The 25,064-nt window shown below is 39.0% G+C and overlaps 2 protein-coding genes and 1 long non-coding RNA gene across 6 annotated transcripts; 1 reads left to right on the top strand and 2 right to left on the bottom strand.

The window, feature by feature from the left end:
- Positions 1–1,384: 1,384 nt before the first annotated feature.
- On the bottom strand, positions 1,385–9,939 carry LOC311279459. Of its 2 annotated transcripts, none has more exons than XR_014625561.1 (3): positions 9,807–9,939; positions 7,531–7,586; positions 1,385–1,495 (listed from the first exon to the last, which is right to left on the bottom strand). It is a non-coding gene; the product is annotated as an uncharacterized lncRNA (long non-coding RNA). The 2 variants fall into 2 exon arrangements; XR_014625562.1 differs by lacking the exon at positions 9,807–9,939 and adding an exon at positions 9,069–9,182.
- marcksl1a (MARCKS-like 1a) lies at positions 8,075–10,514 on the top strand. The gene is made up of 2 exons (XM_084390976.1): positions 8,075–8,354; positions 9,830–10,514. The coding sequence occupies exons 1-2, from the start codon at positions 8,283–8,285 to the stop codon at positions 10,421–10,423; spliced, it is 666 nt and encodes a 221-aa protein (XP_084247102.1). The 5' UTR covers positions 8,075–8,282; the 3' UTR covers positions 10,424–10,514.
- A 2,020-nt stretch (positions 10,515–12,534) lies between these two features.
- Positions 12,535–23,140, bottom strand: LOC311279451 (E3 ubiquitin-protein ligase TRIM47-like). 3 transcript variants are annotated; one of them, XM_084390966.1, is made up of 9 exons: positions 22,992–23,140; positions 21,924–22,876; positions 21,638–21,733; positions 18,344–18,577; positions 18,097–18,253; positions 15,262–15,300; positions 15,042–15,075; positions 14,383–14,498; positions 12,535–12,553 (listed from the first exon to the last, which is right to left on the bottom strand). In XM_084390966.1, the coding sequence occupies exons 2-8, from the start codon at positions 22,485–22,487 to the stop codon at positions 14,420–14,422; spliced, it is 1,203 nt and encodes a 400-aa protein (XP_084247092.1). In that variant the 5' UTR covers positions 22,488–22,876; positions 22,992–23,140; the 3' UTR covers positions 12,535–12,553; positions 14,383–14,419. The 3 variants fall into 3 exon arrangements, with proteins under 3 accessions (XP_084247092.1, XP_084247091.1, XP_084247093.1); XM_084390965.1 differs by lacking the exon at positions 12,535–12,553 and having other exon boundaries at positions 14,064–14,498; XM_084390967.1 differs by lacking the exon at positions 12,535–12,553 and having other exon boundaries at positions 14,282–14,486.
- Between the last annotated feature and the right edge of the window lie 1,924 nt (positions 23,141–25,064).

Here is a 25,064-nt window from a genome sequence, read left to right as displayed (position 1 = left end):
GATAGCTGAACTCCAAAACCTCACATTCTTCACGTGATTTTAACAGCTTAACTCGAGCGCACTAACTCACGCAGGATACGCTGAAAGCTGGACACATACGAGGGATGTCTAGATTTTCAAGAAAAGAGTAAACAGACTTGACCTCTGTTTAACAGTTCTGGGTTTCCCAGCATTAACTCTTCACTGAACACTGCCAGATGCTCAGACTGCCTTTCTATGCGTTGTAAAGGTTTTTAGATGCAGTCCTTCTAGTTTTGGAGTCTGTCTTGTATTATTTTGCTATATCCTCAATGTGTGTGTGTGTGTGTGTGTGTGTGTGTGTGTGTGTGTTTAAGAGGATGTGCTGCCCTGTTAAAACTCAGAAGTCTTTTTACTTCCTGCTTTGAAACTTTTTCAGCCATAAAGACAAACAGCACCAGATGTGTCTAGGCAGACACTACATACTGTGTGTGTGTGTGTGTGTGTGTGTGTGTGTGTGTAATCCAGTCATGTAAATCCTGTGATTACGCTCCTGATTTATAAATCATGTCAGCTCTTCTTTTGGTTCATGTGCGTGAATGTCTTATGAAATGAAATCATAATCAGATTGTTAAACACACACACACACACACACACACACACACACACACACACACACACACACACACAGATCTGCCTGTGTTTCTACAAGACTGATTTGATACTGTACAGTACAAACTCTTTGGTTTAATATGGAAGCTTGTTCCTCCCAGAGAAAAAAAATAAAAAGGTACCTGTGACTTTTTTCTCACAATTGGGAGTTTATATCTTACAATTTTGACTTTTTTCTCAGATTTGCGAGTTTATATCTTACAATTTTTACTTTTTTCTCAAATTTGCAAGTTCATATCTCCCGATTATGACTTTTGTTTGCAATTGCAAGTTAATGTCTCACAATTCAGATTTTTTTTACGAGTCTGCAAGCTTATACCTCACATAAACTTGCATATAAAATTGTGAGTTTATATCTTGCAATTCGGACTTTTTTTCTTGCGATTGCAAGTTTATCACACAGTTCAGACTTTTTTTGTCGCAATTGTAAGTTAGTTAAATATCTTGCAATTCTGACTCTTTTTTTGTGCAATTGCACGTTTATATCACACAATTTTGACTTTTTCTAACTTTTTTTTATCAGAGGTATGATATAAACTCGCAATTGCAAATTATAAAGTCAGAACTGCGAAACAAACTATAAGATATAAATATCCTTTTTTTATTTTTTTTATTCTGTGGCAGAAACAAGCTTCTTAAGTACAAAGTCAACATGACATCAAAATTCACCCTAATTTGCATCAATATATATATTTAAAAAAAAATCTGTCATTTACTCACCATCATGCCATTCGAAAGCTGTATGACTTTCTATCTTCTGTCTTATCCTTAGGATTTTAAATAATTGTGCTGGTTGCTCTTTCCCACAAAACTGCAAAGGATGGAGTCAGACATGGAATTGCAAAGTATGGAGACTTTCAAGCGCCTAAAAGGAAGCAAAACAAAATATAGGCATCATAAATGTGGTTAATACGACTTGTGCATTATACTTCAAGATTTTCAGTGTCATTATTCATGTGTCCCATTCATTTTCTCCAAAACAATTAAAATAATTCTTCACCCAAACTGCATGAACCAAACCAACCAGCTTTGAAATTATAAACTTTGATTGTAATTAAAACATTTGAAAACCTGAAAATGATGGATTTACAGGACAAGAAATGAAAACAAGTGTACTTATTGTATTTTTCCAAAGATGTATAGCTAACAAAATATAAATGAGGATGCAATAAAACTATTGTCATTGATCCTAAGTGAACATTTGATTGCAAAATATTCAGAAGATATTTGCAAGCATATGATTATGAGTATGGTCTATCTCTTCTGAGACTTAGAGTGTTGTTTTTCAATTGCTGAACCTTGAATTCACATTTAAAACATTAAAACACAAACATAAAAAAATGAATAAAAGTTGAAATTACACAGAGATCCTAACAATCTAGTAATGAAAGGTTTAGCTGTTTAAAATCTATTTCTCAATGGAGATAATGGGATTAAACTCGTTTTCAATTTTTAGTCAAAAGAGCTATTTAAGAGATCATTTTTACTCAAACAATATCAACATTAATAAAAACCAACAACTAAAGAACTGAATAAGCAGCAAATGTAAGATCTCAGACATTTGGTGAAAAGAAAAGCGAGTCCAAGTGGTGAATGAGGAAAGCAGGCCTGTGGAGGGTTTCTGTGATGGAGGAGGGGAAAGAGGGGTTATTGAGGGCGAGGGATGATGGGGGGGTGAAAAATGGGTCACGCCGTCGTACACGCTAACCGAAACACAGCGCTATGGCAACCTGACAGCAGCAGAAGATCAGTGAAAACCTGAAACTGGAACAGAATAATAATGAGATGAAGAAGTCTGGGAAAGAGCGAGCGCTTCCCTCTCGACAGAGGTTTTCTGACAGTGTGTGTGTGTGTGTGTGTGTGTGTTTAAGAGAAAGATTGTTTGTAAGCTTCTAAATAGACTCTCTCTCTAAAACAACAGTGCAGTAACCAAATAACGGATTCAAAAGACACTGCAATACTGTCTCCAGACACACACACACACACACACACTTCAAATGGTTTAAAACTGAAATGTAAAACGGAAACGAATCTTATCAAAAACACAGAGAAAAATCAAATCAAATAATCAATTTAAAGACTGACCCTGATAATTGACCAGACTGACACAGAAACATTGGCTCAATAGTGGGCGTTTGAGGACGGGACTATCTGATTGTCCAGCCAATGGAGGATGCTACTAATTTTGGGACATTTCTGGTCACAAAAAGTCATTTTTTTCCCCCAGTTTTCTGTAAATTCATGTCTCGACAATATTGTGCATTATTGTTATCTAAACCCATTCTTAAACGGCTCACAAAAAAACAAATCAAACTATAATTGGTAACGTTACATCAGTCAGACGGTCAGAATATATTTCCTTTTCTTGTTATTATTTGCTTTATTGGGCCAATATTATATGTAAGTACACCCTACAGTACTTTGAATTTGACTGAGAGCGAGAGAGAAGTGAGATAGTGAGAGATTATGGCGCTGTTATGGCCGAGGTGGGTGTGACTGTAAAGCAGTTGCGCTTTCGGCTGTCAGTCTGCAAAACTCACACAAACACACACTTTCAGTTTTGCCGTAGGCATAACTGTAAGAGAACATCATCAGACACGATATGTGAAAATCAACATTTAAAACCGTTATATATTCAACCAAACATGCGACTGACTTCACCCAATATTTAGATCTCAAGGGGATTAATCAAATAAATAAGTGATCATTGAAGCAAAAAACACACACAATCTAATATACTTTTGCAGCCAATACAGCATCAGTTCATCGTGGGAATGGCAGATACAAGTCCTTTAGTGCGAGTTTTTGGCCAGGTCACGATGTGATGCTGGTGGAGGAAAATGTTTTCTGACTCGCTCCTTCACACTCCAATGTCCAAAACTTTTCAGATCTGGTGACTGTACAAGCAATGGGAGATGTTCAACTTCACGTTCATGTTCATCAAACCATTCTGTCACAAGTCTTGCTGTATGTGTTGGTGATACATTGGCTGATACATGGCACCTTCGTCATGTTTGAAGCATTAGATGCACGTGGTCCTCCAGAACGGTTCGGTAGTCCTTGCCCACATCAAACACGGTAGTTCCTTAATTGCAGGTTGAAATTGAGGTTTATATATAATCTGAAAGCTGAATAAAAAAAGATTTAGCGCATATATAGGCGTAAAACCTCCGATATATATATAAAAACATAACGACATTTGGGTGTTGAGAAATTTGACCCATCCAGTCGCAGTGAGATAATAAGGAGGAAGTGCGAAAGATACCTTACTGTTCAAAAGTTTGTGACAGTAGTGATAGATTTATTTTTGTTTTTGGTGGAACTAATGCAGTTTTGTAACTAAATCTATTCTTTAATTTTAGACGTGGCAAATGTTGACAGATTCTTCCCACTCAAGCATGACTACAAGAAGCTCATATATAAATATATATATATAGCATATGAAGCATATATATATGTGTGTGTGTGTGTGTGTCAAAATGTGCTGAAAATATTTTGATAGTTGCCTCAGAATTTTTGGATCCCTTTGCATATTACTTAAAGAATTTGAGTGAAGTGTTTGTGATAGAGTAGATGTAGATGTAGATGATTAGACTGCAGTTGGCACACTGACCCACTAACACTACAGCTCTACACTACACACATCCATACTACAGCTGTTTCTCTCTCTCGCTCTCTCGCACACACACACACATTAAGTTTCCATGTTATATGAGGACTTTCCATAGACATAATGTTTTTTATACTATACAAACTGTCTCTTCTAGCCCCTAAACCTATACATCACAGAAAACTTTCTGCATTTATACATTTTTTTAAAAAACACCATCTAATATGATTTATAAGCGGTTTTCGAAGAAGGACAAGGATTTCGGATATTGGCATCTTTGTGGACACACACACACACACTCCATTTCTCTCTCTAAAGTGTCTGCCCCTCCCCCTCCATCCATCTATTCTAATTCCAACTCTTTTCTTAAGAAAAGTCCACACACACACACACACACACACACACACACACACACACACACACACACACACACACACACACACACACACACACACACACACACACACACACACACAGAGCTTCTTGTAGTCATGCTTGAGTGGGAAGAATCTGTCAACATTTGCCATGTCTAAAACTAAAGAATAGATTTAATTACAAAACTGTATTAGTTCCGCCAAAAACTAAAATAAATCTATCACTACTGTCACAAACTTTTGAACAGTAAGGTATCTTTCGCACTTCCTCCTCATTATCTCACGGCGACTGGATGGGTCGAATTTCTCAACACCCAAATGTCATTGTGTTTTTTTGTTCCATGTAAGTTCCAGTCTTTTTCTACAAAATTTCCATGTAATTTTCTTGAGGATTTTGTTCCACCTCCACCCCCTCAGTTTCCCTGTCGACCCAGCAGGCCGTGGGGGTGAATTACCCAGCAGCCCCGGGGGCTCATTTCCCTGCGTGCAGACGCTGTTGTGCTGAATGACAGCAGGGATCTTTGGGTGGCGAACACATTCCACACATACCGGAGGCGGGGGGTCAGGGGCGCTGAGTGTCATCATCACTGCAGTGGGTGGGGCATCAGAACCATGTGGCATTCCAGCGCTTCTGTTCCGGGTTCAGACTGACTAACTGTCTGTGCCACGATATCGATTAGCACAGAAAATGATTTTGTTTCCCACAGACAAAAAAAAGTGCATGCATAGTAAAGCATTTACAGTAGAAGTACAGTACTTAATATGTGTTTTTTGTTAGGTGTCATATTTGATACATCCAGCATTTATGGATCATATAGTATGATATAGTGAGAGTATGGATCTCACACTTCAGGAGGCCCAAAATGAGCTAAAATATGAAATTTGGTGTAGTTTCTGATATTTATGTGGCCAAAAAGTAAGATGAAATTCTGATTGCTTGTAATGTAAATCAATGAGATCTTTATAACCGTTTAGCAGACTACCTATACAAAATGCATATGCAGTGCTATGTATAAGTTTAGACACCCATGCTAAAGTTGACTAAAAAGAGGAATAAAAAATCATCTTTTGGAAATTGAACTTAATGCCTTAATTAAAAAATTTTGGAAAAATCCAACCTTTAAGGACACCAATTTTCTTTGTGAATGAATAATGTATCGTAAATAAATAAATGTTCTTCCTTAAAATACCCAGAGATTGGCATGGAGTACTTTCCATAAGATCATCTCTCAATGCAAATCAAACCAGCTATTAGGCTAACTGAAATAAAACCATGCCAATCTCTAGGTATGGTGAAGGCTATGTGATGATGTGGGGCTATTTTAATTCCAGAGGCCAAGGGAACTTTATCAGGATGCATAGTATCCTGGATCCATGAAGTAACTGGCCTTTAAAAATAAAAATCTGCCTGCCTCTATGGGAATTTAACATAGGGGTGTCCAGACTTATGCACCCTGTATTTTAAGGAAGAACATTTATTTATTTACGATACATTATTCATTCACAAAGAAAATTGGTGTCCTTAAAGGTTGGATTTTTCCTAATTTTTTTAATTAAGGCATTAAGTTCAATTTCCAAAAGATGATTTTTTATTCCTCTTTTTAGTCAACTTTAGCATGGGTGTCTAAACTTATGCACAGCACTGTAAATATCAGTTGTCATATCTGCCATTTATATATCTTATTAAGACTATATCTATATCTTTATCTTATTAAGATATTTAAATGCTTAGATTTATTATCAAATCTCTGTAGTTTTTATTTTGGGGGGCAAAATGATGATTGAGAGATGAATGAATAATCGTTCCTTAAAAGCCTGATGGATCATATTTGATACGTTTTAACATTATATATATATAAATAAATAAAAACTTTGGATAATCAAGTAAAGTTGCTTCTGTCCAGTAAATGTTTACCTTGAAATATTACTAATACATTGAAATATTACTATTATATTGTATTTTGTCTATATTGTGTATTTTTTTTAATAGGCTATTTATTTTTAATCAAATACCTTGTATGAGTAAGCATATTGGCAATAAAGCTCTTTCTGATTCTGATAACATAAAAGTTATTCTTACATTTACTTCATTCAAAAATTTCACAGCAAATAAGACACATGAACCATGACCTGAAGGTGGACATTTCTAGAATTACACAAAAAGGCCTTTTACTTGCTAAATAAGTATCAAGTATCAATCAGACTCAGAAGGCATGATTGTGTTTTGCATGAACAGGTTTTTCATGTTTAGATCATGTTGATAATTTAGAGGTCTTTGCGTATCAAATATGATAGAGTAGTGGCGGTTTACTATTTTATTCCTATTTACATATGCTTCAAATGCTAAATGTTTGTGGGTTCAAGGCTTCGCTCATTTTGTCGGAAAAACGCTTCTCAAATGTAATCTGTTTTGCTGACCATCAATAAAACATCTGATGTCCATGTATTTGTATCTGTTGCTACACAACTGCAGGGGGTAAAAACAAAAGCTGCCATGCACTTATCTATAGTGTTCACTGGAAAGGGTTTCTCAAATCACACGTGTGAGGTCATGATAATATCACACAACTATGGGCCGTAACCAGGTGGAGGTGTGAATGAAAAAAACCCTCATATGCCTCACTCCGGATATGCCTTAACAACGAATTTCTATAAAAGTATAGAGTACACATTCAAAAATATGCTGTGGTCAAACTACATTTACAGCTTGATTATTTACACAACGGCAAGGAAAGGAACAGAACGGAAGAGCTAACATTAGCCATTGCTCAGTGAGGGATTGAGAGATCAACTCTCTTTTGAAATGCTGATATTATCAAACCAAATGTACTTTCATTTTACAGGTCGGCGTGTTTTTGCAAACCAGCTAACTAAGAGAACATCGCAGAATCCATTCATTCCATTGCTAATACTCACTGATGTTGGTGCTGTTGCTTTCCCTCCAAAATGATGTCATCACAGGACTGGCTTTTCTATAGGATGAAAATATAATAGAAAGAAAGGAAAAAAAAAAAGATAAATTCATTAATGATTAAAACAAACTGATCAAAAAATCATGTTTAGTTTAATAAATTTAAACATAAAGAAACATCTTGTTAATAATATTAATAAATTGCCCATTTTTCATGTAAGTTAATGCAGCATGACAAATGACATCTGATTATACCAAAGTAATGAAATCATTTAATTCCTATGTTCGCTTCATGTAATACTGTTTTATATCTCATTATCTTTTAGACATATGACGAGGCTGTGAATACTACTGTTCAAATAATTATAAAATGCCCAATAAAGCTCCCAATAACAGTAGTGCATCCATCCAGTGGAGTCTTTCTGAAGCTTTCTGAAGTGTGTTTGAATGGGGCAGATGAAGCTCCAGCCCTCTGGTGCAGATTGGGCAGCGTAGCTTCTGGGTGGAGTCACACAGACAAATACTCACACTTGTAGCTGTGAAACTCTTAGTTTGCTCTCCCCGCAGAGCCGTGTGGATTTACTACCAGAACCCAGCCTTTCTTTCTGTCTGCTGAGCACAGCAGTTTAAAACACACACCAGGAATCTACGCGCTCGCTCGCCGTCTCTGCTGTGTGGGTTTGAATTTGAGGACCCTCAGGTTTTTTTTTCTGCCTTTATTTTCATTTTTATCTCTTTGAAGAAGACACAAAGGAGGATGGGTGCTCAGTTGACTAAAGGTGAAGCGACAGTGGACGGAAAAGCCGTGGCTGATAAAGCCAATGGTCAGGTGAGGATCTATTCCAAGCACTTTTATGACTGAACTACCAGCTTTCTGATACATTTGAATGGCATCTTATCAATGATTTTTCCCCTTTTTATTGATCCCATTTATCTAACAACTAGTTTTTAACAAATTAATATTGGAATTTGTGGTACATTTTTTGATAATCCAATTGGTTATGGCAACAATAAGCTATCATCTCAGGTCTGAAAGAAGATTTTGTGTAGATGGCTTTTGTAATTTTGTGAGTTTAGGGTAGAAAATCTGTATTTAAACTCTCTCTCTCTCTCTCTTTGATTTGTTTTTAAGAATCTTGTTTTCTGAGCCCATATTTTAGTCGCTTTAGTTAGTTATCAGGCAGACTCTGTGGTCGTGTGCTGGCGCTGAAACTGGCAGTAACCCGAATTGAGAACAAAAGGTTGCAGAGCTGCATGCAAATGATGCAGAGCGCTTCTGCTGATCTGCAAACAATGCAATGCATGTGTGTGTGTGAATGCACGGACCATTCCTCTGGTACTTCATTAGTACTCATTCTACCCACCCCCCCTTAATGCATATGCACCCTTCCCCCTCCATAGGTCATGAGAGAGCTCTTCTCTTTATTAATTAACTAAATGTATTATTTCACATGCATCTTTATGCATGTGATTTAAAGACCCCAATACTTGAAACGAGATAGTCACAGTATCTCAGGGCTATAGTGCTCGGTTGATACATCACCTGAATGGCTAGTTGTCCGATTTCCAGTAAATGTTAGAAAAAATGAGGTGTTTTAGAGTCAGATATTGGTTTAAATGCAATCTTAGGTTGCTGTCTCCCTTTTCTTTGTTCTGTCTAGCAGCGGCTGGTTTTCTGAGCTGTGGATGATTATTAGTGGAACAACACTGCCCCTAGTGCAACGCAGTGTGTAATTACACGATGTGCTTCTGCTTTTGGGTTAAACTGGGTGTTGCTTTGGTTTTTAATGTAATGTAATGCAGCAGTCATACACATTCTTTTCTGCCTGAAAAATAGTATTTTCTAGGAATTCACTAACATGCTGTAATTAATATCTATTTGAGGTATTTTAGGGGTTTGTGATGGGATCTTAAAATCTCAATTCTTCTGATACTGTTATATTGCGAGGTATTCTATATTGAAGTGTTTTTAACTAATGACTGTATTATTTATTTATAAATATTAATAGCAGTGTATATATATATATACACACACACACACACACACACACACACACACTATAAGCTATGTTTTGTAAGTACTTGGTATTGGATAAAAATAAAAATGAGTGGTATCACTACAGGTTAAATGAAATGCTTGAAAAATACTGTGCTATAAACTATACTATAAAGCAAGCATTTCATATTCGCTATAACTATAACAACAAGCATTTGCCAGCATAACCCCTTTGCTTTTTTCTGTCTCTCTGTGTGTGTGCCAAGATGCATTTGGCTTATCTACCCTGTTTCTGCTTATCTCTTCAGGAAAATGGCCATGTGAAAACCAACGGCGACGTTTCCACCAAGCCAGATGGAGAAGCCGTGGCCGCAGATGGAAACGGAACCGCGGAGGTTTCCAAGGAGGAGGAGGTCGAAAAAACGGAGGCGGGAGACGGCATTGAAGCCGCGCCTGCTACCGAGGGAGACGCCACCAAATCCGATGGGGAAGCTCCAAAGGAAACCAAGAAGAAGAAGAAATTCTCTCTGAAGAACTCCTTCAAATTCAAAGGCATTTCCCTGAAGAAGAACAAAAAGGGAAGCGAGGAGGCAACAGAGACCGCGACCGCGGCCACGCCCACAACCGAAGACAAACCCGAGGAGAACGGCCAGGCTGCGACGGAAACCAAAGAGGAGGAGCCAGCGGAGGAGGTGACCAATGAGACAACGGCACCTGAGGTGGAGGCGGAGCCAAAGCCAGAGGCGGAGCCTAAAGCAGAGGAGGAGCCTAAAGCAGAAGAGCCCGCCCAGGAAACAGAAGCCGCGCCCACAGAGGAGACTACAAAATCTGACGATAGCCCCGCCCCTGCTGAAGAGACCACGCCCACCACAACCTCGGACCCGGAGCCGGCTACAGAGTGACCTCACTTCTCTGTGGCAACCTAGACTGTTTATCTTTATCCTTTTTTTTTTCCTTTTTTTTTTGAGATTGAAATATATAAATATATATATAAATATATATAAATATATGAGACTTGAGCCACAAATCTTACGGTTACAGCAATACTACAGAGAACCCAAGTTCTTTTACCACCTTTGCTGATAACGGTCACCATTCAGTGGTGTGTTCCTGACCCGAGTCAGTCCATGGTGCCGCACGTCAAGAGCGTTGTTGGGAACGGGGCCTGTAATGCTCTCTGTATGGATTGATGACTGATGGATTTTCCGCCTCAGAGGAGAAGCAGCGGATGGAAGAGCGTGGCTCCCTGTTCACAAACTTTTCAGTCATTTTTCTCTTTTAAACTTCATCCGATCCTTGATTTTTCAGGGCTGATGAGTGAAATGACAAATTGTCCTCTTAGGAGTTGGTTAAAGGACAATGTAAAAAAAAAAAAAAAAAAAAAAAAAAAAAAATTTTTTTTAAAAAGTGTTTAAATAGCTCTACATTCCAATTTTTAGCCCTGAAGACTGTAGGGTGTCAGAAGATCTGGGCGAGTGAATATAGGTTTTAGTCTTAGTCTGTTTTTAATGATGTTTTACAGTTTTAATCAGATCTAGCTACACATTTCAAAGTTTAGGACAAAGGGGAATTAAACCACTGCTTTTATCAAATATATATTTTTGTTCTGTTAAGTCTCTGTACATACATTTTCTGACTCTTTATTTTGCTAACATTTCCAAGTGTTAATAAGATGTTGTACGATTAGGCCAAATAAATGTTTGACCCCCCTTGTGTTTGTTTGTTTTTCTGAAATTGATTTTTTTTTTTTTTTAAACAATATCAAACATTATCACAAAGAACATGTTTTGAATTGAACAAAGAATTGCGATGCACATTTAGCTGACTGACTGAAAAAGAATGTTAATTCACACGAAGAAACTGAAAGACAGAAATGTCAAAGTATTACATGCCATCCCATTATTAAAGGTATTTGACCCATTTTTGGGCGAATTAAATGATTTCCCTCATATTGTATGCATTTATACTTCTGTGGAACAAAAAATATATATACATTTTTTATATGACAACATGTTTTTACAATGCTTTAACATTAAAATGAGCAATTTTAAACTTTAATAAGTCCTAAATTAACTCGTTTTTTTAAGTTAGTTTAATGTAATTTAAGTTTAAATGACTTAAACATCCAAGTTGCAACTTTTTATTTATTTTTTTGTGTACAGGGTCTGTTTTTTTTCTGTCCAAGTCAACGAAGTCCAGCATTCTTCAGAATATCAGCTCTTGAGTTCCACAGAAGAACGCGAGTCAGACAAGTTTGGAATGACATGAGAACGTTAGAATTTACTAGAAATGATGATAGCATATCTTTTACAAGCTTTCAAACACTGATTTTTTTGACTGAAAAAATCTTGTGTTTTGATCAAGATTGGTGCATTTTCTCCATGGCTCATTCCATCAGGATTTCTTCTCTTCTCTAAGTCAAATAAACACTCCAGAAAAGAGTCCAAAAGCAGCAGGTACAAACCTCAGATGCTGAAAGTTCTAGAAGGTGAACAAGTTACAGGTTTTTTTACAATCACTTTGTTACTATTTTCAGAACCTTGATGTCATTTTTCAAAACTCCAGAAACAAAACTCAAACCGGTTATCACTTGTAACACAGGCTGTCTAATGTTTTAAAACATTGCATTGTGCATTCACGTCTTTAAAGAAATCTTTGCACTTGCACAATCATTGGTTCAAAAAACTAATTTACTGTGAAATACACCATTGAAACATAACTATAGATCACCCACACACAAGCAACCGATAGTTTCACTGTGTCATTGTTCGTACAATCATTAAATATTGTAGAACAAAATAGGTGATACAGGTTTCATTATGGTACTACATGTACAGTAAATACATCTCTGTAAAAGTACTGCAGTAGTAGAGAGAATACTACAGACACAGTGGAAACATTGAACAAAGTTTGTAATATATTGATGCAAAACACTACAGTACAATCACAACACAGGTTTATTTGAATCAAAGCAAAAATAATTAGCTATGTAAAAACATCAAATTCAGTGTTCCTCAACTTGCTTGCTTGTACTGTAAGAAACAAAACAGGAGTGATTATCTATACAGTGCAGTACTGTCAATACTGTAAATAGGTGGAAAAGGTGGTACAGTATTTGGGACCATAGACACAGTGTCTGATGAAGCATTATGATAAAATATTAGGCTACATCCATGGATATTGTAGTCTAATTGGTTCATGCTCCACGCTAATTGGTGACAATGAATCTCGTTATCTTGAAACTTTCATGATTTAAACATGGAAGATTGTTTGTCTGTTTCCATACAACTATGCATTAAGAGTAATGCAACAGTTACTTATCGTTTTGAGCAGTTGTATCAATTGATAGTTAGATCATTGTAAGGAAATTAATAGACACTCATTTGAAATGTAATGTGTGAATTGCCTTTTGAAATAGTAGTACTTTGATGTTGTGTCATATTGAACAGGTGATTTTTGTTGAATGAACAAATGATCTAAGTTTTATGTGTATTGGATCCAAGCAAGTGAGAAAAGGGTTAGAGTTTTGAAAAATGTGCATTTTGATCATTGGTTGTGAGTTTTGTGTCTAGAGTTGTGAAAAATGACATCAAGGTTCTGAAAATAGTAACAAAGTGATTGTAAAAAACTAATAACTCATCAGTCTTTTCTACACCTGATGCTTCCTGCAGATGTAATAATATAAGTATTGTGGAGGTTTTTTTTTTTTTTTTTGTAATGACTGTTAAAATTAAATGAATGTTGATATTCCTGGTAATTAAGTGGAAGTTTGTCCCACTTAAAGGGATAGTTCACCCAAAAAGGAAAATTCTGTCATGTACTCACCCTCAAGTTGTTCCAAACCTGTCAACTGTTACCAACATTCTTTAAAATATCGTCCGCATATCTTCAACAGAAGAAAGAAACTCATACAGGTTTGGAACAACACGAGGGTGAGTAAATGATGACAGCATTTTTATTTTTGGTTGAACTATCAGTTTAAGATCCTGTAGGATGAAAGTACCTAAAAGTGTATTACCCTTGCGTTCAGATCACGATCACTTTCTGTGAATATGAAGTAGCTTGTTCTTTATCTTGAACTGTATTTTATTAGTACTAATACAGCAGTGAATTGAGTTCAAATGGTTTTGATCACACTAGCGTGTCCTCAGAGAGTGTTGCCCTGCTGCTCTTGATGGGTCAGGTTAGTTAACTCATTTTTATGGGTTTTTAATATTTGAGTGGAATTATTGACCGTGATTTACCCAAGTGAAGTTCATTCAAATATGCAAGAAAAAAACAGCTAAACAGTCCGATTGTTACGAAGATATTTTTAATTTTCCAAAGACAAAAATGGAAATTATGTGACTTGAGAGCAACAATCTATATATTTCAACCATATATACATTCCTTTACAAAATTTGAAGACACTAAAACAAATATGATATCTTTATATTATCTTATAATTATGTTATATTCAACTTAAATATAATTATAATATCATTATTATCTTACTATTGAAATGGCCTAACAGTTGAAATTTGAGCATTTAATTTTTTTGTTGATTTGTACAGATGATCTCTGGACAAATAAGTTTGTGTTGACACATGTATAACAAAGAAATAGCAGGGCGAATTTCAACTTCCATCATCAAATGGTTGCAGAATTATGAGAACATTTCTGTTATAGCACCACCTAGTGCTGGAATTTGACAATATTTTTATGGCACCTCCAAACATAACAGGTTAATAAGTCAATGAGCCATTCCAAAAAATCCATTGTTTTGTTCAAATGTTTTTCATAATTATCACACAAAAAGATTTGCTGATTAACTGAGCAATAGTTTTATAGCCATTTAAGTATTATGCTAATATAACAATACCCATTCAGTAACAAGGTCCTTTGGTAGATGCAGTCTATCATTCCATTTCCGATTCCATTTCCGATTCTGATTCCAATTCCGAATCCGTATCCTCAACCTCAACACTGCAATCAACACTGCAATCAAGGTCATATTATTACATAGTCATATTATTTTAGAATTTTATTTTTATTATTTTAGTTTTTTTTTTACATAGAAAAGAGTAGTTTCTAAATCAACTACAGAAAATATGCACAGATGTGATAACTGATTAAAAACATTAAAACATTAATGCTGACAAACAGGCTTTAAGGGTTAATTAAACACAAAGACATAACCACAAAACAATTTAATATTATATGCATGCACTAATTTCCAGCATGCAGTTATGCTAATGAAATAAATTACTTGGTGGAAGAATTGATTACTGTTATTATTAAAATATTATTATTTATTTAACATTTGTGTATTTTCTCATATTGCTGCTTTATTAAAGCAATAAAACGATTAAGGCTGTGTGTTAGAGTGAACATGTCTTAGACGAGATCTAAGTGATAATACATGATGACAGGAAATATCTATGATTAATAAAAACCTCAGCCACTGCTATCAGTTTTTTAAAGAAAAAAAAAAAAGATTAGCAAGTATGATAAGAGTGGTTTAAAACGTATGACACTTACGACCCATCCGACAGCAACAAAAGGCCATCTTGATCTAAAAAAATAAAAATAAAACATTCATGTTTCAGTGAGTAAAGAACTCAAACATGACAGTTATTTGCTAAGTATAATGTGAGCATCTTTGAATTCCTTGATATGTATTGGTTGTTGAAACAATAACAACCTATGGCCTTTAGTATTGAATGATGTTATATAAAAAAAATAGAAAAAGTGTACTTACTGCTCTGGAACCTGTTTTTAAATATTTGGACATCAGCAACTATGAAGACAGATATACAATATTCACTTACATTATGTGGGAATTCACTGCATCAGTCAGATGACAATGTTATACAACATTTGAAGAACAGTTTTCAGTCAACATTCCCACAGCGATGTGATTCTCCCATTTACAGTGGGGAGAACAATTATTTGATACACTGCCGATTTTGCAGGTTTTCCTACTTGCAAAGCATGTAGAGGTCTGTAATTTTACATAGGTACACTTCAACTGTGAGACGGAATCTAAAACAAAAACCCTGAAAACCACATTGTATGATTTTTAAATAATTAATTTGCTTTTTATTGCATGACATAAGTATTTGATCACCTACCAACCAGTAAGAATTCCGGCTCTCACAGACCTGTTAGTTTTTCTTTAAGAAGCCCTCCTGTTCTCCACTCATTACCTGTATTAACTGCACCTGTTTGAACTCGTTACCTGTATAAAAGACACCTGTCCACACACTCAATCAAACAGACTCCAACCTCTCCACAATGGCCAAGACCAGAGAGCTGTGTAAGGACATCAGGGATAAAATTGTAGACCTGCACAAGGCTGGGATGGGCTACAGGACAATAGGCAAGCAGCTTGGTGAGAAGGCAACAACTGTTGGAGCAATTATTAGAAAATGGAAGAAGTTCAAGATGTCAATCTCCCTCGGTCTGGGGCACCATGCAAGATCTCACCTTGTGGGGCATCAATGATCATGAGGAAGGTGAGGGATCAGCCCAGAACTACACGGCAGGACCTGGTCAATGACCTGAAGAGAGCTGGGACCACAGTCTCAAAGAAAACCATTAGTAACACACAACTCCGTCATGGATTAAAATCCTGCAGCACACGCAAGGTCCCCCTGCTCAAGCCAGCGCATGTCCAGGCCCGTCTGAAGTTTGCCAATGACCATCTGGATGATCCAGATGAGGAATGGGAGAAGGTCATGTGGTCTGATGAGACAAAAATAGAGCTTTTTTGTCTAAACTCCAGTAAGAGCATTGAAGATGGGTCGTGGCTGGGTCTTCCAGCATGACAACGACCCGAAACACACAGCCAGGGCAACTAAGGAGTGGCTCCGTAAGAAGCATCTCAAGGTCCTGGAGTGGCCTAGCCAGTCTCCAGACCTGAACCCAATAGAAAATCTTTGGAGGGAGCTGAAAGTCCATATTGCCCAGCGACAGCCCCGAAACCTGAAGGATCTGGAGAAGGTCTGTATGGAGGAGTGGGCCAAAATCCCTGCTGCAGTGTGTGCAAACCTGGTCAAGAACTACAGGAAACGTATGATCTCTGTAATTGCAAACAAAGGTTTTTTTTTTTCTTTGTATATTGTTTTTTTGGTGATTTTCCTTTTATTGTGACAGGACAGTAGAGAGATGACCAGAAACGAGGTGGGAGAGAGACAGGGGATGGGATCGGGAAAGGTCCACGAGCTGGGACTCGAACTCGGGCCGCCCGAGCACAAAGGCGCTAGATGTCAGCGCACTGACCACAAGGTCATTGGCGCCGACCAAACAAAGGTTTCTGTACAAAATATTACGTTTTGCTTTTCTGTCATGCAATAAAATGCAAATTAATTACTTAAAAATTATACAATGTGATTTTCTGGATTTTTGTTTTAGATTCCGTCACTCACAGTTGAAGAGTACCTATGATAAAAATTAGACTTCTACATGCTTTGTAAGGGGGAAAACCTGCAAAATCGGCAGTGTATCAAATACTTGTTCTCCCCACTTTATATCTTTATAACAGGACATTATACAGTCTCTGTCTCCAATGTTGTGGTGAATTTAGCTGCTAATAAGCACTCCATCTCAAACTGTCCCATTATATAGACAGATTTATTTATAGATTAAGTTGAGAAAACACACTGTACTTGTACTTTTTGGTTGCTTACTGTAGTACATTGTATCAGGCCACTGGGTAGATTTGATACAGATAAAGTTGGCTAAAAATTTAAAGCCCCACTAGGTAAGAATTCCGTTTTGGTCAAACAACGACCCCTAGAGTCGCTGTGGACTATTTGTATTTAACGTTACTGTCGTAAATACCACTCACGCAGAGCAGTCTCTTCACTCACGGCCTGATCCCCTCCCCCCTGTATACCGGTCCCTGTTCAGTCGGATGGAAGCTGTAACGAGTGGAAATAAGGTGTGTCCCCTTTAAGAGCTGCGCGTGCCCTGTTTAACTGTCGGCAGTCTGTATTGTACGTGTGCCTCGAACACCCCGTAAGCTGGTTGTTTCTATTTGATGCTCATTCTTGTCCTATTTTTGTCTATCAAGTAATGCTGTGGACGGTAGAACGTGTGACAGACAGTTAAACGAGTTCTATTGGAGAATAAACACAACGCGTTACAAATCGTCGGACATCGAACAAGCACAGCTAGCCTCCGAAGATGTCTAACGTTAAGTTACTAATCCATCAACAAGAACGCCAGGTGCTTTTTAGCTCACACCAACGAGTGAAAGCTTGTCCGAGTGATATACAATATAAGCAATATACTTACAAGTCCAACAGCATGTGAGGACATGTTGGGGGAAGTGAGGTAGCCTATGCCGTAAAGCAGTCGAATTTTGTAGTTCTTTTTGTGCGCGGGGGTTACTACCCGAACCCCGAAGTTTAAAAGTACAATTAAAAACGATACAGACCCCGTCAGGCTATGGCAGACATGTCATTCAACCTATTGTAAGTCGATGTACCATCACAAGAGTCTTGGAAATATATTATGAAGGTTGAAAAGTTACCTAGTGCTGCTTTAATAGTTTTAAAAAGCAGAATAGTTCTTGACATTGTTATCTCACCTGTCTTTGATATTCTGCCCATGTGCTCTTCACAGAGTTTGTCCAGTTGTATCTTCAGGTGAGATACAGATTTCTCTACATTCTCAAATGTCTGGATGTCATTAATCTTCCTGGGTGAGGCTGTGTGCTGAGTGAATGTAGAACAGGAAGCATAATTCTGCAATTGGACGAAAAAACAACTTTAAAACAAGAATCAACACTGAATCAAAAACACTGTCAAGATTTCATTCAAAATATTTTTCTTTACCTGGAAGAAATAAATGTGATCCTCAGTGTGTAAAAGTGGCTCCAGTTTACAAGTCTCCTTCTGTAGTTTAACAATCTCCTGCCGCAGCATCTGTATGTGACTCTCTGCATCTCGTAATTCCTTGTTCTCCTGAGCTCTGGTCTTCTTTCTCACCTCGGCTCGTATGTTCTGAATGGAGCGGATGATCTCAGTGAAGATTCGGTCACTGTTCTCCACTGCTGCCTGTGCAGAGCGCTGTCACAACACACACAACTTGGTCAAACTCCTGACACATTGACATGACAGATCATATACAGTATGCAGAGTAAACTGTAAGGTAAGCCATTCATTGGTTGTCCTAAAAAGTGTAAAGACAGAAAACATTGCTGCTTGATTAGTCGAGTCCCAAAATAGATAAATAGCCCTGGATAAGATGCAGTAGGCATTTTTGAGGAAAAGTACTTCAAGTGTTGTTTCTATATGATTTTTAGGTGCTGAATCCATTTCTGCCGTATAACAAGTTGTAAACATCACTGTTTTGGCATAAACAATAAAAACAAAATGCCTGCCAAAAAAAAAAAAAAAACGTTTTAATGCATTTATTGCAGTTTAAACATTAAACATTATAACTAAACTATGCATTCTCAGAATATTTAAACATGTAAACAATGAAAAAACAACATTAACATGAAAGGGACAGTTTTTAATGGCTGCTGGAATTATGCCAAGGTACCAAGGTACACTGGGAAGCATATATCAGTGGAAATATGCAATTATGCCTAGCCCGAAGGGGGGAACTTGGAATACACATGACCCCAGGGGGCTGCATATTGAGAATCACTGGGGTGTCCAGCCGCAGGTGGAATATTTCAAACCCAGGGGTGGCAAGGTGGCTTGCCGAGGGAAAGACACATGCTCAGAGAGGCTTACAGTGGACTACACACGTGGGGGTCGCCCAGAGGCCGTGTTAGGTGTCGCCCAGCCTGCAGCTCTACAGATGTCTGTTAGCGAGGCGCCATGCGCTAGAGCCCAAGAGGATGCCACACTCCGGGTGGAGTGGGCCGTCACACCAAGGGGGCATGGTCGACCTTGCTGCTGGTATGCCAAAGCAATGGCGTCCACTATCCAGTGAGACAACTTTTGCTTGGAGAGAGCCTTTCCCTTCAGCTTCCCACCATGACTGACAAAGAGCTGGTCTGAAGTCCTGAAACACTGCGTTCTGTCTACGTAAGCATGGAGGGTGCGTACTGGACAGAGCAGTGCCAAGGCTGGGTCTGCCTCCTCCGAGGGCAGCGCTTGCAGGTTCACCACCTGGTCTCGAAAGGGTGTGGTGGGAACCTTGGGCACATATCCAGGCCGGGGTCTCAGGATCACGTAAGAGTTAGCCGGTCCAAATTCCAGGAACGCTTCGTCAACCGAAAATGCCTGCAGGTCCCCTACCCTCTTGATGGAGGCGAATGCAACCAGGAGCACTATCTTCATTGACAGGAACTTAAGCTCCACTGATTGCAGAGGCTCAAAGAGAGCACTCTGCAGAGCAGTTAAAACCACTGAGAGGTCCCAAGAGGGAACGAGAGGAGTGCTAGTTCTTGGAACCAGGTGCGGTTGTGCCAATACGGGGCAACCAAAATTACCTGCTCCTCGTCCTCCCTGATCTTGCGCAAAGTCTGCGCAAGAAGGCTCACTGGGGGAAACGCATACTTGCAGAGGCCCCGCGGCCAGCTGTGCGCCAGTGCATCCGTGCTGAGCGTGCCCTCGGTCAGAGAATAAAACAGGTCGCAGTGGGACGAGTCGTGGGAGGCAAACAGATCTACCTGTGCGTCCCCGAACTGATCCCAAATCAGCTGAACCGACTGGGGATGGAGTCTCCATTCTCCAGCGAGAGGCCGAAACCGAGACAGATCGGCTGCACGGTTCAGGTCTCCCGGGATATAAATGGCTCGAAGCGACCTCAGATGCTTCTGACTCCGTATGAGGAGGTGGCGGGCGAGTTGCGACATACGACGGGAGCGCAGACCACCTTGTCGGTTGATGTACGCTACTGTGGCGGTATTGTCTGATCGGACTAATACGTGCTGACCCCTGAGCAACGCACAGAAGCGGTGCAGGGCGAGACGTACAGCCTGCAACTCGAGGCAATTGACATGCCAAAGGCGCTGGGGTCTTGTCCAGGATCCCGCGGCAGCATGTCCATTGCACATGGCGCCCCAGCCCATTGTGGAGGCATCTGTTGATATAACAACATGGCAGGAAACTCGTTCTATGGGCACTCCAGCCCATAGAAAACTGAGGTTCGTCCACGGGGTGAAGGTCTGACGGCAGGTCGAAGTCACTGGGACTCAGAGCGTGCCGTGTTGCCATGCCCACCTCGGGACTTGATCGCGAAGCGGTCTCATATGAAGCAAACCGAGCGACGTTACTGCGGCTGCGGATGCCATATGCCCCAGGAGCCTCTGAAATAGGTTCAGTGGAACCGCACTCTTGCCCTCGAACTGACGAAGGCAAGTTAGCAGTGACTGTGCACGCGCTCGCTCGTAAGCTGCGCGCACATGGCGACCCGAGTCGATTTCCATACCGAGAAAAGAGATCCTCTGCACGGAGCAGAGTTTGCTCTTCTCCCAGTTGACCCGAAGGCCCAGACAAGCTAGGTGCCGGAGCACTAGGTCCCTGTGTTCGCAAACCTTGTCTCGAGAGTGAGCTAGTCGGAGTCGTCGAGAGGAACGAGGGCTGCCTCGACAACCTTCGTGAAGACGCGAGGAGACAGGGCTAGCCCGAAAGGGAGAACCGCGTACTGGTATGCCTGCCCCTCAAATTATATATATATATATACTGGTATGCCTCATTTGCATATGTAAACATGACATTTCAGAAAACTTGTAATACAAAAAATGTCTGTCTCTATGTAAGTGAAAAACTGGAAAGGTTTTATGGTGATATCTATAACTTAGATACACTTGTAGTGTGTCGGCTGTGAATAATGCACCTATTGTTTCAATAACAATTACAAGAAAATGGGACCCTTATTTCAATGTTATACGGTGGATCCTTATTCAGGAGACATTGAACTTTCTAAAAATGTGGTATAACAACTTTTCCTCAAAAATGCCTACAGGGTTACACAATCTTGAAGATTCGGACCTGACTAAAGTCAAGGTTTTGCTGGTTAGCTTTATCCCCCGCTGGTATGACATAATCTGGCTTCATCCTGATGGCCATTTAATAATATCCAGCCTGATCCCATGATACAAACATAACTACGCAGTGTACATACATTTATGCACATTTTTTAACTTTTCCAGGTTTAATGAGCATTACCTTATGCAAGTCCACATTTTTCATAGACTGTCGAATCTCCTTGTCTATGTCATTGGCTTGCTGACTGAAATCCCTCTTTTTTATTTTCAGTTCCTCCTGAGGATGAATTCACAATCAATAAGAATCCCGTTCTTTATGGAATCAGTTTATTTGTATTTGTACATAAATCTGCTGTTCATTATTTAGTTTTTGCACGTTGTACATATATATATATACACACATACACGCGACGAGAGAACGAGAGAGAGAGAGAGAGAGACAGAGACAGACAGACATCTTACTGTACCTGTTTTTTTGCCATTTCAGCTGCAGCTGAAACTGTTTTATGTCCACTGTGCTGATTCCCCATACAAACTACACAAATACAATTCTGGTCATGGTAGCAGTAAATCTCCAGTGCTTTATGATGTTGAGGGCAGATCTGATGCTGTAGATTTGGGGAAGCTTTGACCAGCTTGTGTATTTTAAAAGCTTTAGACTCATAATGAGGACGAACATGAGTTTGGCAGTAAGAAGCCATACAAACCAAACAAGAATGGATGGCTTTTACTTTTCTTCCTTTGCAAACATCACACGTCACGTCTCCAGGTCCAGCTGGATCCTCCCTCTCCATTCCCTCTAAAATATCAGCAAGCACAGTGCTTCTGCTGAGAGCTGGTCTTTGGTTGAATGTTGTCCTGCATGTAGGACAGCTGCAAAAAACACCTCTATGAACCTCCTGGTCCCAGCAGCTCTTAATACAGTCCTTGCAGAAACTGTGCCCACAAGATGTAGTCACTGGATCCTTAAGCAGATTCAGACAGATCGGGCAGTTTAAAGGATTTTCAGTATCAAAGAGAGATTCTGCCATTTTTGGTGCTTTCAAACCCAGTGGAAAATTCACTGTAGAATAACAGGAGATAGGATTTTTTTTAAATCAGAATGGGAATGAAATGAAAATGAAAGTAAAAATAAATTTCCGGCTCCTGGACTTTTCTTAAGTTTCAGAAACAGATTAAGTTTCACTATCTACACCATACCATCCCAACAAGCACTATACATTTCAAATTAAAAAAACACATTTGTCCTACTGTAAACCTGCTTCTCAATTCTCAAAACACTCTAACACAAGGGCTTGACAAACAAGTTGAGATCCCACTTTAGGGATCGTCTGTGTTTTTGGTTGAATGTTGTCCTGCATGTAAGACAGCTGCGTTTGTCAGGTTCTCCCAATAGTGGTAAAAGGTATTCTGTGTAGACCTACAACACAACAATTAAAACAACACAGCTATAACAAACTGCTCAGGTAGAGTGTAGAAAAAACCTATACACTATTTTTTTAACCTATACACACAAAATACATTTTTATTATTACCTCTTTCTTGGCCCAGTTAGTATCAGTCACTTCAGTGTCAACCGTACTGGAGATAATAAAATAACATAAATGAGCAACAGAAATGGAACAGACTTTTGTGTGCGCGATTCGGAGGAAGTGCTCAAACTGAACAGAAAAAAAAGTGCCCTGCTCTTAAAGGGGTAGTGCCCAATTCTGCCTGTAACAACCATAGTGTCCGTGACGTCACCCGTAGGTTTCTGAAGCCTAAAGTGGGCGTAGCCTACCGTTGCCATCTTGGCAGCGCGTCACTCCCGAATTTATTTATTTTTACAGTCAGACAATGAGCTGAGGTAACTTGACGGCTAACAGACAGCAGACTAATGGTTAATGATGACTAATGACCACAGCAGATGGAATCCACCTGTCACTCAACAGCGGACACACCCTTAATTATGCCAAAATTTAAGGCTTAATATAATTTAAACAGATGAGTTATAAAAAAAATTCACCCCCCCCTCACAGTTGTCATGAAGGGCAAAATTAGCTGTATAGACCAAAGCCACTTTTTGCTCCAGGCTGTAAACATGTTTTCTGTAAAGTTGGGCATTTCAACATGGGAGAGATGCAGATTTGACTCACTTTTGCAGCCAGCCTCAAGCGGCCAGTTGATGAATTGCCGTTTAATTCACTTCCGAGTTGGTTTCAAGAGAGAGACAGGGAGGTTGCTGCTTGGTAACAACCTGAACACCATTGCTGCGTTCCAATACCCTCTATGCACGAATGCTGCTGACGTATTTCCGGTAGAATCTCAGCCAGCATCTTTATTTCCACATAGCGCGTTCTATAGCGAAGTGTACTAGCGGCAAAACTTTCATAAAATTCATTTCCTCAGAAACGAAGACAACGATTTTAGAAACCGATTCGCTAGTCGCATGATATGAGAGAATACTCACCCTCAAAGTTGTCGATGTAGCTGATAATATATAATTTAAAGCCCTTCTCTTTCTTACTCTTAGGTGTGACAGCTAACTGCCTTACAATATTGTTAACATCATTCATGTTAACCACTGGAAGTTCTTGTAAACAGCGAGTGTAATTTACCATTATCGCCACCGAATGCAAAAACGGCTTCCGACGCAGCACCGGATGTAACTGTTACCGGATGTAACTGTGCATAGAGCCTATTCCCTAAAAAAAAAGACCCCTCCTCGTTTCCTCCAAAGCCACTAGATGACAAGCCTGCCACCTTTAGCCCAAAAAGCGTAACGGCTAATGCTAACGTCGGTGTGGTGAAGTGCTGAGTCCTAGCAAAATGATGAGTCCCAGCTTAGGACCCCAGTAGAATGAATTAAGATTCAAGTTGAGACAACATACTGTACTTTTGTGTTGCTTACTGTAGTACATTGTATCAGGCCACTCAGCAGATTTGATGCAGATGAAAAGTTGGGTACAAATTTAGTACTTTTAAAAAGCAGAATAGTTCTTGACGTTATTTCACCTGTCTTTGATATTCTGCCCATGTGTTTGGAATCTTTTTAAATCAGAATGGGTGGGGCTCCTGTGCAAACATGACCAAATGAAATTTATAATGGTAAAAATGTATTTCCTGCACTAACTAAACATTTTCTGAAGATTTCACTATATGTCCACCATCCTGAAAAACTAGGCTATAGGCTACAAATAAATGTAAAAATCAGAAACATTCACTAAAGGGCTTGCTAACCAAGTTCAGAACAGTACTGCCTGCAAGTTTTTATAAAGTTTCTCAGATTTTTTTTTCCTCAGAATTGAGATATACAGCAACAGCAGACAGGAAAAAAGTCAGAACTGTGTGATAACACATCGCAATCACCTTCTTCCTTTTTTTATTTTGTGTCGGGAACAGGATTCCTTAGTGTAGACCTAGCCTATACTACACACTTAACTTGCCTCTGCTGAGGTAGAGTATGGGAAAATACCCTTTATTTTATTTTTCACCAATGCACTAACAAACACACACTTTTATTACCTCTGGGCACATAACCCCGTAATGCGTTTTTAAATTTAGTAGTTCAATTCACCAAGGTCACTGCAGTAGAGACAGACAGACAGACTTACAATGCGGCTGGTATT

Source organism: Rutilus rutilus (genome assembly GCF_951802725.1).
Source record: "Rutilus rutilus genome assembly, chromosome: 20".
Classification (NCBI taxonomy): Eukaryota; Metazoa; Chordata; class Actinopteri; order Cypriniformes; family Leuciscidae; genus Rutilus; species Rutilus rutilus.
The sequence above is the reverse complement of the archived record's forward strand: the minus strand, read 5'-3'. Positions and strand labels throughout refer to the sequence as shown.

Bases quoted from the DNA above. Each gene is read 5' to 3' on its own strand.
- marcksl1a (XM_084390976.1), top strand. From the start codon at position 8,283: ATGGGTGCTCAGTTGACTAAAGGTGAAGCGACAGTGGACGGAAAAGCC. The intron at 8,355-9,829 runs GTGAGGATCTAT...TTATCTCTTCAG, and splicing joins CTGATAAAGCCAATGGTCAG to GAAAATGGCCATGTGAAAAC.
- LOC311279451 (XM_084390966.1), bottom strand. From the start codon at position 22,487: ATGGCAGAATCTCTCTTTGATACTGAAAATCCTTTAAACTGCCCGATC. The intron at 18,254-18,343 runs GTAAAGAAAAAT...GTCCAATTGCAG, and splicing joins ATCACATTTATTTCTTCCAG to AATTATGCTTCCTGTTCTAC. The intron at 15,301-18,096 runs GTGAGATAACAA...CTGTCTTCATAG, and splicing joins GGGCAGAATATCAAAGACAG to TTGCTGATGTCCAAATATTT.